This window comes from Octodon degus, unplaced genomic scaffold (genome assembly GCF_000260255.1).
Source record: "Octodon degus isolate 3935 unplaced genomic scaffold, OctDeg1.0 scaffold00126, whole genome shotgun sequence".
In the NCBI taxonomy this organism is placed as follows: domain Eukaryota; kingdom Metazoa; phylum Chordata; class Mammalia; order Rodentia; family Octodontidae; genus Octodon; species Octodon degus.
Genome location: NW_004524702.1, coordinates 1,895,376 through 1,913,240, shown reverse-complemented (window position 1 = coordinate 1,913,240; position 17,865 = coordinate 1,895,376). Strand labels below are relative to the sequence as shown.

The 17,865-nt window shown below is 38.2% G+C and overlaps 1 protein-coding gene across 4 annotated transcripts in view; it reads right to left on the bottom strand.

Annotated features, from left to right (window-relative positions):
* Window positions 1-17,865, bottom strand: part of Nktr (natural killer cell triggering receptor) — a 46,729-nt gene that overhangs the window by 20,709 nt on the left and 8,155 nt on the right. For 2 of the 4 annotated variants that reach the window (XM_023700709.1, XM_004640752.3), the window contains exons 2-5: window positions 8,746-8,820; window positions 7,578-7,685; window positions 7,054-7,098; window positions 5,294-5,381 (exon numbers count right to left, since the gene is read on the bottom strand). In XM_023700709.1, the coding sequence (XP_023556477.1) occupies window positions 5,294-5,381; window positions 7,054-7,098; window positions 7,578-7,685; window positions 8,746-8,820 (316 nt within the window). Of the gene's footprint in view, window positions 1-5,293; window positions 6,749-7,053; window positions 7,099-7,577; window positions 7,686-8,745; window positions 8,821-17,865 lie in introns of those variants that run through there. The other 2 variants (XM_023700710.1, XM_023700711.1) reach the window with 2 other exon arrangements.

The window sequence follows — 17,865 nt, the reverse complement described above, 5'->3', positions numbered from 1 at the left end:
GCTTGGATGTTAGGGTTGACAAAATACCAAGGGAAGTTGCTCAAGATTAAGTGTCACAAACACAACTGCCCAGGAAAAATCCTGAAATTAAAATATGAAGGTTTTTTACCAACACCTACAAAAATGGGAGGAATGGAAAACCCCCTCTCACACAAACTTATGAATGTGGCTGGAAAAGGCACTTCTACCCCAGTCTACTTTGGCTATCTCAGACGTTAGCACTGCTTCAAAACTCCCTTCAAACTACCACCTTCAGGGGCTGGGGGAGATGGCTCAGTGGAATAAGCGCTTCCCTGGCAAAGCGCAAGGATCTGAGTTCAGTCCCCGGTTCCGCCAAAAAAACCAAAAACAAACCAAACAAATTACCAATGAATATTCTGCTCATTCATCTGCACAGCCACTTGCAAGGCTAATTTCTAGGGATAGAAAACATAGGACTGTCAGGATCACACAGGGCCCTGGGCTTATCCCCCAGCACCATGCCTCCATCCAAACATGCTTGTTTGAGACAGTTTTTCTATATGTCCAAGGCTAGCCTAGAACTTGTGGTCCTCTTGCCTCGCTTTCGAGATGTATAGATCACTGTGACCATGCCAGTGGACAGGGACAAAGACTGTCCTCCAAAGCTCTGCAGGTCTCTACTCCACAGCTTGTGTTCTGAGACCAGCTGCCCTCCAGAAGCCGCCCACCTTTTTTTTTTTTTTTTTGTGGAACCAGTGATTAAACTCAGAGTCTTGCACTTGCTGGAGAAGCACTTATTCTACTGAGCCATCTCCCCACCCCTCCCTTTTTGTATTTAGTACAGGGTCTATAGGGTCTCACTACACAGACTGGACTCATAGTGATCCTTCTGTCTTCAGCCTCCCAAGCGCTGGGATTATAGGCGCGCACCACCACGCCTAGTTGCAGTGTGCTCTGGTGGTGGGGCCAGCACAGCATGCCAGGGATTGAACGGAGGTCCCTATGCCTGCCTAAGCAGGAGCTTTAGTCCACTGAGCTATCTGGCCGGCCCCAGGAGCCACACTTCAACCTGCTAATCATCAGCCCACAGTTAGCAAATCCTTCAGGCAGAACAATGTCTGCAAGGGAATCACTCCTTCCATGACCATCTTTTCACAGTGAAAGTAAATGTTTAGTTTACCAGAAAGCACAGATACCTTATAAGCAAGGAAAGACAAAACTAACTCAAGATACAAAAGAAATAAAACTAAAACCATGGCTTCTTGAAAGCCAGTTTAGCGTCCCAGTCCAGAAGAGCTATTACTATAAACCCAATCTTCCTAATTACTATTTTACGTACTGTCTTATCTTTTAATGAATATGTATGAAAATGAATGAGAACTAAAACCAGAATTACTGCTACTACTAACAGAAAAGGAAAAGAATATTTTCCCAAGTGACATTATTTCCAGCAACATGCTTGCTACTTTAAACATATAACAAAAGCAATTCAGAGCAGAGGTTAGTTGTTCAGTTTACAGTGCACAGCACCCTCTTTCCAGCAACAGCTACTCCCGGATTATGAAGTTTCTATCACTTAGTCTTCACATCACTTTTCTTCCTTTTTCGCATCACCTATAGAACTAAAAGCATGTCTGACCTAATCTCTAAGTCTTTCTCCACCCTAATAAAACTATACTTCTATCACCTTTTTAATTTTACAGCGCAGGGGATCAAATCCGGGGTCTCTACTAGGCAAGTACTATACCACTAAGGTACACCTCCTTCCCTATAGCTTTTATTGTATTTTCTTCCTAATCTTTGACCTAAAAAATACCTAATACTAAAGAAAACTAAGTAAGTAAATACTGAGTTGACTTGGTAATAATTTTGGTCTCAAGCCTTAGAATGCCTTAAAAAATGCTTTGGTGGGAACACTTGTTTCCTGAGTGGCTCATGGGGAGTGCCATCTTTCAATTCCTTTACATTTCTCAGGCAGTTACCATTCAAAAAATTTTTTTCTTCTACAGAAGCCCCCAAAACAAAATCATTGTGACTAATGCAATGGTAAATATAAATAGTTACTGTAAAAAGGACGAACCACTTTACAGAAGAAAATCTGATCTTCATCATGCACCAGTCATTTCATTCAAACAGTCATAATGCAAAACTATGCTTAATATAAACAACACATGCCTTAGGAAAGGCAGCTGTCAAATGGGTAGATAAAGAAATCAATGCACAAAGCACAGGAACTCTTTTATCAACGTGCAAATGCACACACTACAGCAACAAATAATCCTTGGGAACTACAGAGTAACAGTTTTATAACATAAGCTACAAGTGCAATATTGACAAAAAAAAAAGTAGTAAAAGTCTTGAAGTCCTAATAAGGTTGGGGAGATAGCTCAGCAGTCTAAGTGCCTGCCTGGCAAGCACAAGGACCTGGGTTCAATCCCCAGCACCACATGCTGTGCTGGCCTCAGAACTCGGCATGCCCTGCTGGTCACTGAAACCAGGCATGTCTGTAATCCCAGTGCTGGGAAGGCTGAGACAGGAGGATCATTACGAGTCCAAGCTGCATAGCAAGACCCTGTACCAATATAAACAAATAAGATTTTTTAAAAAACATTTTAAAGAAAAAGTCCTAGTAAATCTATAAAACAGGAACTATAAAAGCAGTTCTTTTTATTTTACCATCCATTCTTAACACTATCCTTTCCAGAACTGCCACTCACAGGGCACCTAAGGAGCTGCGGGGCCAGAATAAAGGCAGGTGCTACCCCTAGGGAGACAGCAGAAAGCTCTGTGCCAGTCACAGCTAGTATCTGCAAACAAGGTCCAACCAAGTGCATTGTTCTTTCAGCTCCAAAAGGATTTGGGCTTGCAAAGGACTTTCAAAGATATCCCTTTCATGGGCCACACCTTCATTTAACTCACCCTTTCAGTAAAAGGATATGTTTTGTAAGTAATGTGAAAGTTTGATTTTTATCATGCAATGCATGATAATTGGTGTTTTCAACCAACATAAATACAGACACAAAAATTTCTTTTAAAAAAGAACGATGAGAAGTGTGTGTGTGTGCATGTGCAAAAACAATTACCTTGGCCAGGGAGATGGCTCAATAGAATAAGCGCTTGCCTGGCAAGCACAAGGGCCTGAGTTCAATCCCCAGTTCCACCAAAAAAAAAAAAAACAAAAACAAAAACAAAAACAATTACCTCCACCTAAGACTACTTTTATAATTACAAATTTCTTTCTAGAAGTAAACTTGAAACTAAAGTTTGAATAAGTTGAAAGTTGAAAAAATTTTGATCACAAGTTCACAGCAATCGTAGTGCTATCTATCTATAGTTAACAATGAAAACAAACTGAATTTTACATCCTAGCTTACTGATGTAAAACTTCATTTAACATTCTTCTTCAAAAACTAATGGCATATGCAAGTACTCAGGAGGTTAAGGGAGGAGGGACACCAGTTTGAGCCAGACCGAACAACTTACATCTCACCTCACAAAAGCCGAAATAAAAAAACAAAAACAGTGTAATGTAAAATTGGACCATGTAGAAAACAATATGGCCTTTATTAAACATTCCTAGAAAGACTTAAACACTAAGTAACATAAAGACAAGACTATCAATCTCTAGAAATACCTCCATACTAGATTTTAATTAATATATGTAAATGTGTTAGTTTTAACTCTAACATTTTACAAACAAGCGAATCTGTATTAACAATGGCAAGAAGCTGCTGCTACCTGATAAAATTGTAAATGTAATGATATAAAAAGGAAATCTAAAAGAAACTTTAGAGCCCTCGGTAGCTTCTTGACCAATGAATCATTAGTTTCACAGTTCAGATAAGCTTAAAAATGGAAATGGCAAACCCCAGAGTAAACAGCTACTACACAAAGTCACCATGAAAAGTTTCTAAATATTTCTCTCTACTTTTTACTGGCCCTCTAAGAAGATTAGGAACAGAAAACTATTGTAGCAAAAGGTCTGATAACTAATAATCTATGAAACCAAGAGACAGGAATAACTGTCCTGGGCTTTTTTCTGTGTAGCTCCAAGCAAAATCACTTCCCATGACTTTCCATTTTTAGGACATCCTAAGAAACAGAATGTCCCTTATCTGAACTTTACCATATCATATTGGAAATCTACTTCTCAGACAAATTTAAAATGTGTTGTGCTTTTTTTAAAAAAATAAATCACAGATAATTTACTCCTTTAAAGACAGGGAAGCGCCATTCATGCTTACTCATTTAGAAAGATGTCAAAGAAAACTTTATCTGATAAATTATAAATAAAATATTTCTCTAACATATATAGCACAACTGAGATTTACTTCTAATCAAAAGCATTAAACCTCCTGCTGGATAATCATCTTATTTCGTATGATGGGATTGTAATACAGACAGATTTGGAAGTAACTTTAGAAAAGAATATAGCCAGGGATGGTGGTGCATGCCTATAATCCCAGGGGAAGCTGAGGCACAAGGACTGCCCTGTATTCAAGGCCACCCTGGGCTACATAGTGAGTTCAAGGTCAGCCTGACTGCATAGTGAGACCCTATCTCAAAAAATAAAAAAGATTACATATCTCAAATATGCCAAAGGTCTTCTTCAGAATTCTCAAATGAGAAGTTTTTAGTTGTGCATGCATGTACAACCATGGAAAGATACTGTATTTTACAAAGCGAACTTAACAGTCTCAAATTCCCTGAGGGATAATCTCATTACAAATTTTGGCAGAAGTGACACGAACATTAGGTTAATTGAACTATGCAGAAAAACCTCACAAAGTTTTGAACTTGTTAAAATGCTGCCTCAGTATCTCCTATTCCAATATAACAGCAGAAAACAGTACCTTTCTCAAAACTGGCTCAAAGAGCAATAGTAAAAAAGAGAAAGGACAAAAAAAAAAAAAAACAAACAAAAAAACATAATGGCTTACTCAAACCAACTGCTTTTCACGCCAAGGGTATTTCTGGTCCTACACTATGAGCAATTTTTAAATGCTCTTCAATAGTTTATGCTTAATCTAGGTTTTATAAACCGATCCCTCAAATTTGGTAGGGGCTAAAGCCAGTTTTTCTTCCCATGATGAAATATATTTTGAAAATGATATACATCTTCAAGTTCTATTTTTCTTTTAGTCCATTCTTCAAATCCAGGATATATGTTCAATGCTGATGTTAGAGATTACCAGTTACCCTATAACATCAGAACAACAAAAACCCATGTTGACAAAACTTTAGCATTAAAGTTGGTTTAACTATACCATCTTTCTCATGAACAGCGCTTCTCTGTTTAGGAAAAACTTAGCTCTGAATTACGCCTACTCACATGAAAAACTGGGAACCATTGGTATGTTTCCCTCGATTTGCCATTGACAAAAGGAACGCTCTGTCATGTTTGAGAATAAAGTTTTCATCTGTTTGAAGAAAACACAAATTTGTCAGTTTCCAATTATAAACCACTTCTAAGGTAATGTTTAAGTAGTAAATAGAAAGCAAAGGATGAAATCTCTCTTCTTGTCAGTACAGATACTTCACAATATTTAGAAAAAAACTTTTTAACTAATCAAACAACAAGAGCATAAAAAGGCCAAAGGATACTAATTAAAGCCTTGAGGAAAAGAACATGTATTTAATACTTTGTACAAACAGCCTTAGAATAGTCACTTTTAGTAGTAACATTTTTTGGTTAAATGAGATATAAACTACCAACTTCCAGAGGAAACTAGAAGGAATTTTTAGAAAAATTCCTGTAGTAAAGCCTATTTCCTCAAAATTTTTCAATTAGTCTGATAAACTGATATTCTTCTCCTGTGCTTCATGTTCACTGGCAAATTTATTATTCAACTGAACGAAAGCTGTACTGTGAGAGTAGAAAACACAGCAGGTTTTATGGGTATATCTAAATTCAGTCTGTGGGGATAACAAGGAAGAAAATTTTATAAAAATAAAATTTAAAGAACAAAATACAACTTTAAGGTACAAAAGTATCACAGGGAACAGCACCAGTAAAGTGGGCTATAACACTGAGTTCAAACTGCTAAATGCTAATACAATCAGCTAAAAAGCTGCTTCCTACCAGGTCAAGGAAAAACTGGCCTGAAGATCACTTGGAGATTATTTTAATTTCAGCAAAATGTCTTTAAAATTAACTTAAGTTTCCTGTTAATATTCATAAAAGCAAATTTTTCTTTAAAACAAACAGAAACATAGAAAACTTTGAAAAATGATTACCTTGGGAACAGCCTTCTGAAAAAGAGTGGTAATCCATTTTCTCCCAAAGGAAATATAAAAGACTATTATAACACTGAAGCTTTTTAAGTATCAAAACCTAGTAATATTGGATCCCATTATAAATCTCTGCAACTGACTCTTCTAAGGCTTTTTGGGGCAAGTGCAACAGTTAGATTTATGCAAATGCTACTACTATAGAAATAAAACACAATCATATAGTTCCAGTACACAAAAGAAAACATACAAACCTTTGTTTGAGAAAGGAGAAAATACCAACTTTTATTCAAAGAAATTGTGTGCTTTTGGGAGAAAGAACACAACTATATTCTTTTCCCTCACGTAAAACTAATAACCAGTTGGGAAAAGAAAAAAGATACAGATGCATGTATGAAGTAACAATTTCCAAGTCTTCAAGCAATATAGAAATCCGGACATAACCTGACTCAGACTGTCCATAAATTCATTAGGAAGGGTGCAAGGAAACAGAATTGGAGTTTGTGTTACTGAGCTTTGTTCTCTTACCTTTTCATTTTGCAAAAGACCACATTCTCTATAAACAAAAGAATATGTTGACAGTTTTAGGCAGGAAGATAGGAGTTTTCATGTATAAAGTTGCCTAACCTCCATGCTGAAAGTCATGTTTAACCATAAAGTTAGCCTTAATTAATCTTGTCAATTTAAAGTTACACATAACATATAATTTATCCCCAAATTCATGCAAATAAAGTATTTCCATGCAAGCATTAGTTTCATGCAAAAAGTGAACTATAAGTAAACTTCTTGTCATTAAAAGTATATGTCCAAACTTGCTTTAATAACAACTGCAAGAAAAGACCATAAAATACTAGGCCTTACCTTTAAAATATCCACCATAAATGGATTCTCCACCTTTTCCATTACCTGCAAATGAGTTGCATTAAGTCACAATGAAATGAAAAATACAATAATACATACAAATTACTTTGATGGTTTCAATTTACTAAAGGAAACTTTGAGCCTTGCAATTGCTACAGATGGTCATATTCTGAGTCCTAAATTTTATTTTCAAAATATTATAATAAATACTATCAAAAAGTGATCTCCCCAACCACTTATTTGAAGCAGTACCACATCAACAAAATTTAAAATAAATGCACTTAGACAGAACTCTGGCATTCAATGTCAGGGAATTCATCAAATTATTACATAATAATCCTATACTAAATTACATAAAGCAAAACTAATCTTGTAGTTTACTTTTTCATATGTTCTGGAATTAAAACATTTATTCACCAAACTATGCACTGATCACATATTTTTATGACTTTGTGATATAATATTTACAATTAATAGTAACAAGACATTAACAGCATTATTAGGAACATAACTTTTAGCTCTACCTTCACTGAAGTCCCCACCCTGAATCATAAAGTTTTTAACCACACGATGGAATGTAGAACCTTTATAACATAACTTCTTTCCAGTTGTTTTCCCAAGGCCTTTCTCCCCTGGGGGAAAAGAAAAAAATAAATATAGCTACAAACCCATCCTTTTATAGAAAGAACTTCCTAATTGCTGGGCGCTGTATGAGACCTAAAAATAAGAGTGAATGGAAATCAATATGCACGCGTGCGCGCACACACACACACACACACACAACCAGAAAGTAAAGCCAAACAGCACCAGAGTGTTGAGTGGTATGGTACAGGCTGCATGCTACAGATGGTATATTTGCTTCTCTAAAGAACATAATCAGAGAAACTGGTACAAAAATTGGGGAAAGGTGTACTGTATATCCAAGTATTGGCTTTAAAATATTAGTCTGCTATTTCTAATTTTAAACTAAGCCTATCTCCATTTTTTTCTACTTATTTAGAACATAAAACCAACTACATATACTGAATAATTTCATTTTGCTTTGCCTTTTCACCTTTTAGGCCTAAATTTCTTGTGCAATGTGCAGATGCTATAGCTGTTAAAAGTACTGAAATTTGTACAATTCTACCAAGACCAGTCAATTCTGAATATGTCTATTATGTCATAAAGCAGTTTTACTTTTTTTTTTTTTTTTGCAGAACCGGGGATTGAACTCAAGCCCTTGCACTTGCCAGGGAAGCGCTTATTCCACTGAGCCATCTCCCCAGCCCCAGTTTTACTTTTTTAAGACTATATATTTTCTCTTAAACAGATAATTTAATTTCATAAATAGGATAAAAAACATTTCTTGTTGCAACACAGTTCACAGGCCTCTTATTTACATTAATTTTACTGAGAAAGAAGTAGCAATGAGACAGTTTCAAAACAGGTGAGTAGGATAGTTACAATAATTAATACACTGCATATTGTGGTTTGTGTAGTATTCATAGTACAAAATGCAAACATGCTATCCTGTTTAAATGCTATTAGTTTAAAACTTTCTTCTCATTGAACTAAGAGAAAGTAGCTGTATATCTATGCTATTTTGTATATACTTTTTTTTTAAAAAAAAAACAAAGTATCTATTCTGTTAAACCAAGGTAAAACTGTAAGCCATAATTTTTTATTGGAAATAATTTTAAAATTCATTACCTGAGCATAGGCAAAGGAAGTTTTTACATGTTTTCGGACATATGTCTGAGAAGAGCTGAAACATAATGCGACCAACTGAAATAAAATACATGGGGGGAAAGAATAAGCAAGGTCAGAAAATATAACACATGTCCTATGTGAGAAAGAGAATAAACTAGAAGACGATGGATCCCTCCAGGAACAACTGCACATCACATAGTATGACAGTCTGTTCTGACCAGTCCTAGGAAGAAGCAAACACACACATACAGAAAGCAAAAGCTCTGCTGTACATTTCTAGCCTTCTTCCTTTACGCAGAAGTTGTCTGCGGCTAACTTCCTGAATTACATCAGCTACATTTAACACTATTCCATGACTTCAGAAGGCAGAAAGAAAAGAAGAACCTAGCTGGTTCATTGGCACCGTCCGGAACCCCAATTTCTTCAGAGGCTGCAGCACAAGGACTACAAGTTGAGTTCAAGGCCATCCTAGGCTACACAGTGTATTAAAGTCCAACCTGGAATACATAGCAAGACCCTATCTCAAAGAAAAGACTACCTTTTCAATTTGTCTGTTTTGGTAATGCTGGAAATTGAACCAGAGCCTCATCTTGAGCATGTACTCTGAGACGGTGATATATCCCCAACCCTCCTTTGAAAATGTATGAATACATATGTGCAATTTGAAGAATTTAAAAACCAAAGGCAAGATCTGGTGGTGCACACCTGTAATCCTAGCACTGTGGAGGTTGAGGTAGGAGGATCCCGAGTGGGAAGCCAGCCTGAACATGCATCAAGTCATTATATGGATATTCTGCTTAACGTTTGCCCCCCCACTTGGACTCAAGACCCACATTCAGATGTATGATGCAGTATTGTCTAAGCAGCAGTGCGGCCTCACGGTGGCTTCTCCTACAGCTCAGCACTCAGTTTCAGTGAGTGTGTGCACGCCCCAAGACTGTCGTTTTATGTTATTCATTACAGCCCTGCATGTAAGAGCTACGCAAATAAAAGCGAAGTCGTCAAGCTGGAGTTTCCTTGGACCATCTCTTTGTTCTGAACCTCGAAGTGTCCACACTATGCACCGTTCCTCATTTAGTGAACAATGCAGTTGACAACTACTTGCAGAATCAACCCACGTGATTAAATAAGGAATGTCTATGCCAGTAAATGGAAATAAAAACAAAAAGGTCAAAATGTATCAAAAAAGAAACAGATATTGTAACTTCTAGTTATGAAAAGGTAACCTGGTATTAATTCTCCCAAAGTAAACCCAACACTAAAATTGAATGCAGCAAGATATATATTATCAAACATTAGCTTAAACTTGGCTCACCAGTAAAGCAAACAGTTGATGTTCAATATTTTAAATGATTTGCATTATTTTAAAGAAAATGGCCAGACATGGTGGCCACCCGTAATCTTAACTGTAATCACAGTACTTGGGAGTCCAAGGCAGAACTGTTGTGTGTTCAAGACCAGTCTTGGCCACAATGTGAGCTCAAGGCCAGCTTGAAATGCAAACAAACAAACAAACAAAAAACCCTGGCCCCTAGTCGTCTATTTGGGCACATGGTAGCACACACCTGTAATCCTAGTGTCAGTAAGCTGAGACAGGACAGTCTCAAATTCAAGGTCATCCATAGTGAGACTGTCTCAAAAGAAAGAAGGAAAGAAAAAGGACTAATTTTGATATTTTATTTTAAAAACTCAAAATAGAAGATATTCCTGAGGTATATTCCTTAAAGAGAAAATCCATTAGCAGTAGTCTATTATTTTCAGTGACAAGAGGCACAAACTCTGGTTACAAAAAATATTGAAAAGAAGAAAAACCTGTAGTTACACTAAGGGAAAGGTCAGGATGAATGTGCAAAACAGAAGATTCTCTGGCTACCAAACTGATGATAAAACTATAGTGACACTAATCCAACTCCCAACAGTAAATATTAGAGATTTCCATTCCCCAGAATGAAGGAAAGAACCCCTGCTAATTCTCTTTGCAAAGTAATGGTTAGTTGGTTTCCTTGTGTATTTGTAACAGGGTATTGCTCTATAATTCAGGCTCACTTTGAACTCACTTTGAGGCAGCCCATGCTCGTCTCATACTTGCAGCAATCCTCCTGCCTCAGCCTTCCCAAGTTCTGGGATTAGAGGCATGCATCACCACACCTGCCTTTAATAGCTTTTTTGAATGAACAAGATCTAAGGAAAATTTGTTACTCAACTAACATTACTCATAATTTAATGACATACAGTAATTCCTTACAACTAGTTAATACTACTGGTAATATTCTACTTCATAATCACTTGCTACTCTAATAAATATACAGCTCTATAAAGGTAAATCTGAAAACGATTCCTGCAAGCTTTAGCATTGTGCTGTTAGTGGAGGAAAAAAAAAAACAACAACAACCATGGCTAAAGATAAAAAAAAGACACCACGTGGAACTAGTTTCTATACTAATCCCAAAATATTACTCTGAAGATTCTTAAAAAATAAAGAGCCAGCCAGATAGCTCAACAGACTAAAGTGCCTGCTTAGGCAGACGCAGGGATTCGATCCCTGGCATGCTGTGCGAGCCCCCCCCCCCCCCACGCTGAGACAGTGCTGGAGACTAGGTGTGGTGGTGTGCACCTGTAATCCCAGCACGCAGGAGGCTGAAAACAGAAGATCACTATGAGACCAATCTGTGTAGTGAGACCCTGTAGACCCTGTACTAAATACATTGAAACAAAAAATAAAACTAAAAGACTACCAAAGAAAAAACTTAAAAAATGAAAAGAATACCAACATCAGTTACTTTATATTAGAAACTACAGACAACAGAGCACTACCTTTTTTAAGAAATATACTATGAACCACAAATTTTTGCCTACTAAAAGATACACAATAATTAGCTTTTACCCTGGTCTTCTATTTGAAGCACTGGGTACTGAATCCATCCGTTATAATGCCAGATTAAACCTATGTAACTATGGTTGTAAATAAAAAGGTAAATGTTTGAAGTATGAGGAAACAAATTTATGTAATAGTACTAATTTTCTGCTGTTTATACATCTAAACTAATGATTGAAAAATCTAACAGTAGAAAGGGAACAGAATGACAAGTCCTGGACCAATTCCTAAGGATGGGTACTATCACTAGTTTCACCTGTATTTCTCCAGTTTCTTCTCAAACACAAGATACTGTCTTCCCTTTTTTAAAGATAGCACACTGCACTAAATCTTGTCATTTACTTAGTAATACATCATGAAGAACCAGTAATACCTTCAATGCAAGAATAATGTAAATGGAAGGCAAAAGTGAGAAACTACAGTATCAGTAAAAAACAGAGGAGGCTGAACTGGTGATAGGAACTACCTACCCTCATGCTTCCCAATGAGAACCAAGAGGCAATGTGTGCTGAAGTAGAGAGAGGTGGTAGGGCATGGGCATACCTAAATATGCAATTACCCACAGGACAAAATTACATATTTTCCTAATTTCTGTGGTAGGATGGGAAACAACTCATGGTAAAATACAGACAACAAATGAAATTAACAGGAAAACAAACAAAACCAGATAGGCAAGAGAAGACCCGAAGGCTGGGCATGGTGGCGTCATCTATAATCCAGCACTTAAAAGGCTGACACAGGAGGACTGCCGGAAGTTGGAGGTGAGCCTGAATTGTCTAAGGAGACCCTGTCTAAAAAAACAAAACAAACGAAAGGACAAGACTAAAACAGCTCCACAGCATTCTAGCCAGTGCAAGTAGATATGAGGTTTACAAATTGGAAAACATTTTACTGAAAAACACTAAATATGCCACAGAAAATTCAAAAGAACCACCTGAAATATTAAGAGACTAAAATTGTTTATCTTATAACCAACATGGACTGGAATAATGGAATATAATATTCTCAACATCTGCAAAAGAAAAAAGACCTAGCTACTCAAGTGTGCATGATCTACTAAAATAAAACTACAAAACTGAGAAACATTAAAACCTACCTGAATAGGGGCCAGGGAGATGGCTCAGTGGAATAAGCGCTCCCCTGGCAAGCGCAAGGACCTGAGTTCAATCCCCAGTTCCACCAAAAAAAAAAAAAAAAAAACCTACCTGAATAAAAGAATTACCTTGTTCTTGGAAAGAAGACTCAAAATTACAAATATATCAAATTTTCCCTAGAGTAACAGATAACTTAAATAAAGCCTTCCAAAACCACTACTGAGGGCTGGTGAGATGGCTCAGTGGTCTAAAGCACCTACTTAGAACAAGCTTAGCAAAGCACAGGGACTGCGGTTCAATCCCCCAGCACCACATGCCAGCCAGCCCCGGTCCCTGGTGGGCTGAGCTGGCCCCACACACACACACACACACAAATAAATAAATAAATTAAAAAAAAAAAAAACAAAAACACTACTGAAATCTCTATAGGAACTTGAAAAAAATGATCCTAAAGGCTACCTGAAAACACACACACACACACACACACACTGTCCCTCCTTCATTTTATTTTGAAATTTTAAAATACACAAAGAACTTTTGCCAAATCTATCCCCTCTTCTCCACATAAGATTTTCCTGAAGTGACTAAAAGATAAAAGACAGAGCACTTTACCCCACGTTACTTCCAGCATATACTCCTGAAAACTAAAGGTATGGTTGTAATTTGTATCTGGATATCCCCCAAGGCTTGTGTGCACAGGCGCAGGGCTTCTGTGAGGTGAAGAGATCTTGCTGGGAACATGACTAGAAAGAGTGTATCTCCCCTTCTGGCTCCTCAGTCCCCCTGCTTCCTGGCTGTCTGAGTTGATGAGCAGCTTTGATCCACCAGAACTCTCTGCCATGTCACTTCAATCTGGAACCAGATGACCACAACAGGACTAAGGAAACTTCTAAACCATGAGCCAAAATAAGTCTCTCCTCTGGTGAGTTTCTGGTATAGAGAATCTTGTATTAGCAGTGAAGAAAGTGACCGAGACAGGTACTCATGTACTTTATCACACCCAAGAGACACAACTTGCTAACAATACAGTTGAACACACAATTTTGGCATAACTAGAAATACTGTTATTTGGTTGTTTTCCCAGCTCCTGACACAGTGCTCGTAAAATCATCACTTCCTGAGTGAGGTGGTATAGGCCATCTTTTGGTCTACAGAGGCAATTCTAGGCAGGCACCTAGACTGCTTTAGGACACCAAAAAGAGTAATTTACAGAGGCCTACAACTTTCAGGCCCACTCCTAGCTGATGAGAAGGGAAAGAACTCAAGACCCAACCAGTAATTCCTCAGCAGTACTTAAGACTGTGGCCTCCACAGAATGCCTAATTATAGGATCCAGAGGGCTGTCAGGCACTAGGAGGGTGGCAAGCTCAGGGCAGGCATGCAGTTCTGCCCCTCCTTGCCCCAGACCATGCTCATGGCCCTCCCCCACTTGCCAGCTTCTGCATTGTATCTTTCCAAATAACCCTGCAGTACTAAGTAAAGTGGTTTTCTGTGTTCTGTGAATTGTTCAAACAAACTATTAGACTCATCCAGAGGACTGTGGGAATCTCTGATGCATAAACAGTAAATCAGGAAGTCTGGCTGGCCTAGAACTCACTGTGCACCTGAAGCAGGAGCAGTCTCAGGGACTGAGTCCTCTCCTCCAAGCAGTGTTAATACTGAATGGAACAAAGTTAGACGTGGTGGTGCACACCTGCAATCCCAGCACTTGAGAGGCTGAGGCAGAAGGCTCACTGTAAGTTGGAGGCCAGTCTGGACTACACCACAAGACCCTGTCTTAAAAAAAAAAAAAAAAAAAAAAAACCCTGAATGGAACTGTGTGTACCTGAAAGTTGCTATGGAAAACAAACAAACAAACAACCCTCTTCCAATAGTCCACATTCAATTTTACCTATGTACACGTCCCACCTACCCCCACACCTTCTCATTCTTTTTAATGACTAAATAGAATTTTGTTGTTTATACTGAATTTTATCCAACCACTCTTCAATTGAAGAGCATCTGAGTTCCTTCTGGCTTGTTTTGAGAAGCTTTGAACCCAGGGCTTTGCCAATGTCAGGCAAACGCTCTACCCCTGAGCAGAAGGGAGCACTGGTGAGGTTAAAGTACTAGGTTATAAAGGTACTTCCTGCCTTTTAAAATTAACAATCTGTAGGACACTACTTTGAAAAGATATGCATGTCATATTTCACAACAGCTCTTTATTATGGGCCACTAATGATTCCTTTCTGAAAGAGGTTGCAAAATTGATTCTTCTTGGTCCATCACTTCATTTATCCAGCTTGAATTTCTCTGTTAAGACCTTCACCTACCCACCTAATTCAAGAGTGACAGACAACACAGTCTGAATCACTGACACCCACAGCTCCGACTAGTTAAGTGCTGTGCAAGAGGAAGGTAAAACTTTGTTTCCATCACTGTCACTGAGCCCTATCCTGTAGACACCTTCAGATGATGGTTAACTATACAGCCACTAGAATGACTAGGTACAGCTTAACCTAAATTCGATAAACACTGCCTATATATAGATCAGGCAATTCTCTGTGAATGCACACCATTAAGGAGTGGAAGTAGGAATCAGGACTTCGCTGTACTGCACATTAAGATTCCAGCCTATTGGAACACAAGATGCTAAAATTAGGGACACTGTGTAGCCAAGCAAGCTTACACAGTATGCTGTTCAAAGGGCGATTTTGTTTTTGTGTTCTAAGATCAAACCAAAGCTTCATATGCTAGGCATTCTACCAATGAACCATACCCTCAGTCCTAGTTAGGGGTTTTGAGTTCAACTTCAGAGATAATCTCAAAGCATCCCTAGGATCTAGTGGGCTTCATTAGTCAGTGGAGGCTTGGCCCCTCCAACCTGATCCTTCTACTTAAACAATCTTTCTAGCCCTAACATGCTTTTACCTTGGAAAATGAAGGTATTTTGCTTAAATACCTGACCTCCTGTGTAATATCACATTCTTCCAAGAATCCAGGCACAGTACCTCTGAACACGCACAGGAAATCTGTTAAGACTTTCCAGAAGCAAAGCTTAATCCGGGTTTCCATTTGTCTCAAAATTTTTAATAGTAAATCACGTCCCAACCTTTTGAGGAATTCCCTAGACAGTTTATATCACCAACGTCATCACTCTCTTGTAACTACGCTAACAGGTAAGTACTGACAAAAGTGGAAAATGACAGCACAGCACAGGGAATCGAGAAAGGACAACAGCACCCTAGCAAAGGTAGAAAAGGACAAAAACCCTTGACTATCAATTCCACTTGACAGTCTTTTTTTTTTTTTTTTTTTTGCTGAATCAGGGATTGAACTCAGGCCCTTGTGCTTGCAAGGGAAGCACTTATTCCACTGAGCCATCTCCCTGGCCCCCACTTGACAGTCTTGACAAGGAGTGGAAGAGAAAAGAAGATCCTAGGAAGTGAGCTTTTGCTCTCAACATTGTCACAAATCCCTGCATGTGTCTGTCCTTGAGATCATAGGATTGATCAGGCTTGGAATTACCACTGGGAGTCTCCAGACCAAATTCTTAAGAAAATAAAAGAAAAAAATTCCGCTTGTTTGCAAAAAGCCAAAACAAGACTTTGTCCTAAACTAAACAAAGAGCTTAACCTATGCAGGTCTGTCTGCATACCTGAACACAAAGCCTCTATCTGCATGCAAGGATTAAAACAAGCTATCCAAGATACTGTGTTAGGTACTTTACAAGACAGGCTATTCTGAAACAATATGGTATCAGAATTTTAATAAACAATGTATTATGGGGGTTAACTCAACAATAGAACACACACATCACATCACACATAAAAAGCACACTTTAGGCTGGGGAGACAGCGGTCTAAGCACCTGCCTGGCAAGTGCAAGGACCCAGATTTGATTCCCAGTACCGCATGCTGTGCTGGCCCCAGAACTCTGGGCAGGCCATACCAATCACCAAAACCAGGTGTGGTGACACATGCTTATAATCCCGGCACTGGAGAGGCTAAGACAGGAGGATCACTAAGAGTCCAAGCTGCATAGTGAGACCCTGTACCAAATAAATAAATAAATGATTTGAAAAGTCACACATACACATAGCATGTTTTAGTTGTATGGGTGCTCTATTTGTATATTAAAATCTAGTCTGTTGAATGCGAATCATGCTTCTTAATTAACCCGTTCCACTAGAGTAAAAATTATATTATAAAAACCCAACCAGATATAAGACAGGTGGTTGTACTACCTCATAGCTTCTCAACACGCTATTACACAGGCACCACTACCCTAGAGTCCCATTTAATCCACGAGCATGTAAAAGAGGAAGGTCAGGCCACTGCCATCTAGTCACCACTCATGCGCTCACAACCCACGTGAGGTTGAGAGAGATGTGTTTCTCCTGTTCCCTTCACATAAACCAGATCCCAACTGATAGGGTAATTATGAACTTAAGTAAACTGGCAAACTGCTATCTTTAGAACCACATAAAAACAAAAACATATACTACTCTATTTTACTAAGAGGTTAAATGGCTTAACCAAGGCCACAATTAGTACCCATTTACCTGACTCCTGCATTATGTCTTAAAATTCATTTCTTGCTATATCTTCCAAAAATTACATTTACTACAAATTTTCAAGTCTTCTATGAATCTAAAACAGTAAAATAAAAACAATCACTTCAACTGATCCCTATTTTTATATCTGTGTTGATAAAGTGCTAGGGATATATGATCCTACTCTTAGACTCATAAAAGAAATTACAGTCAAAGCATCCTTTAAAGAAACCATTCATGGGGGCCAGCAAGACTGCTCAGCAGTCTAAAGCGCCTGCTTAGGCAAATGCACAGAGACTGCAGTTCAATCCCTGGCAACACTTGCTACACCAGCCCCACCCCCAGAGTGGGCTGAGCCAGCCACAAAAAACAAACAAAAAAAACCATTCTGCTTATCACTTTTAAAACCCAAAATTAAGCCCAATACAAACTGCATATCCTTCTATTTAAAAGAGAAAAAGGAAGCTGGATGTGGTGACACACACCTGTAATCCCAGCACTCAGGAGGCTGAGGCAGAAGGATTGTTGTGAATTTGATGCTAGCGTAGGCTACATAAGTACACTTAAGACCAGACTAAGTTAAATAGTGGAAGACCCTGTCTCAGAGACCAAAAAAA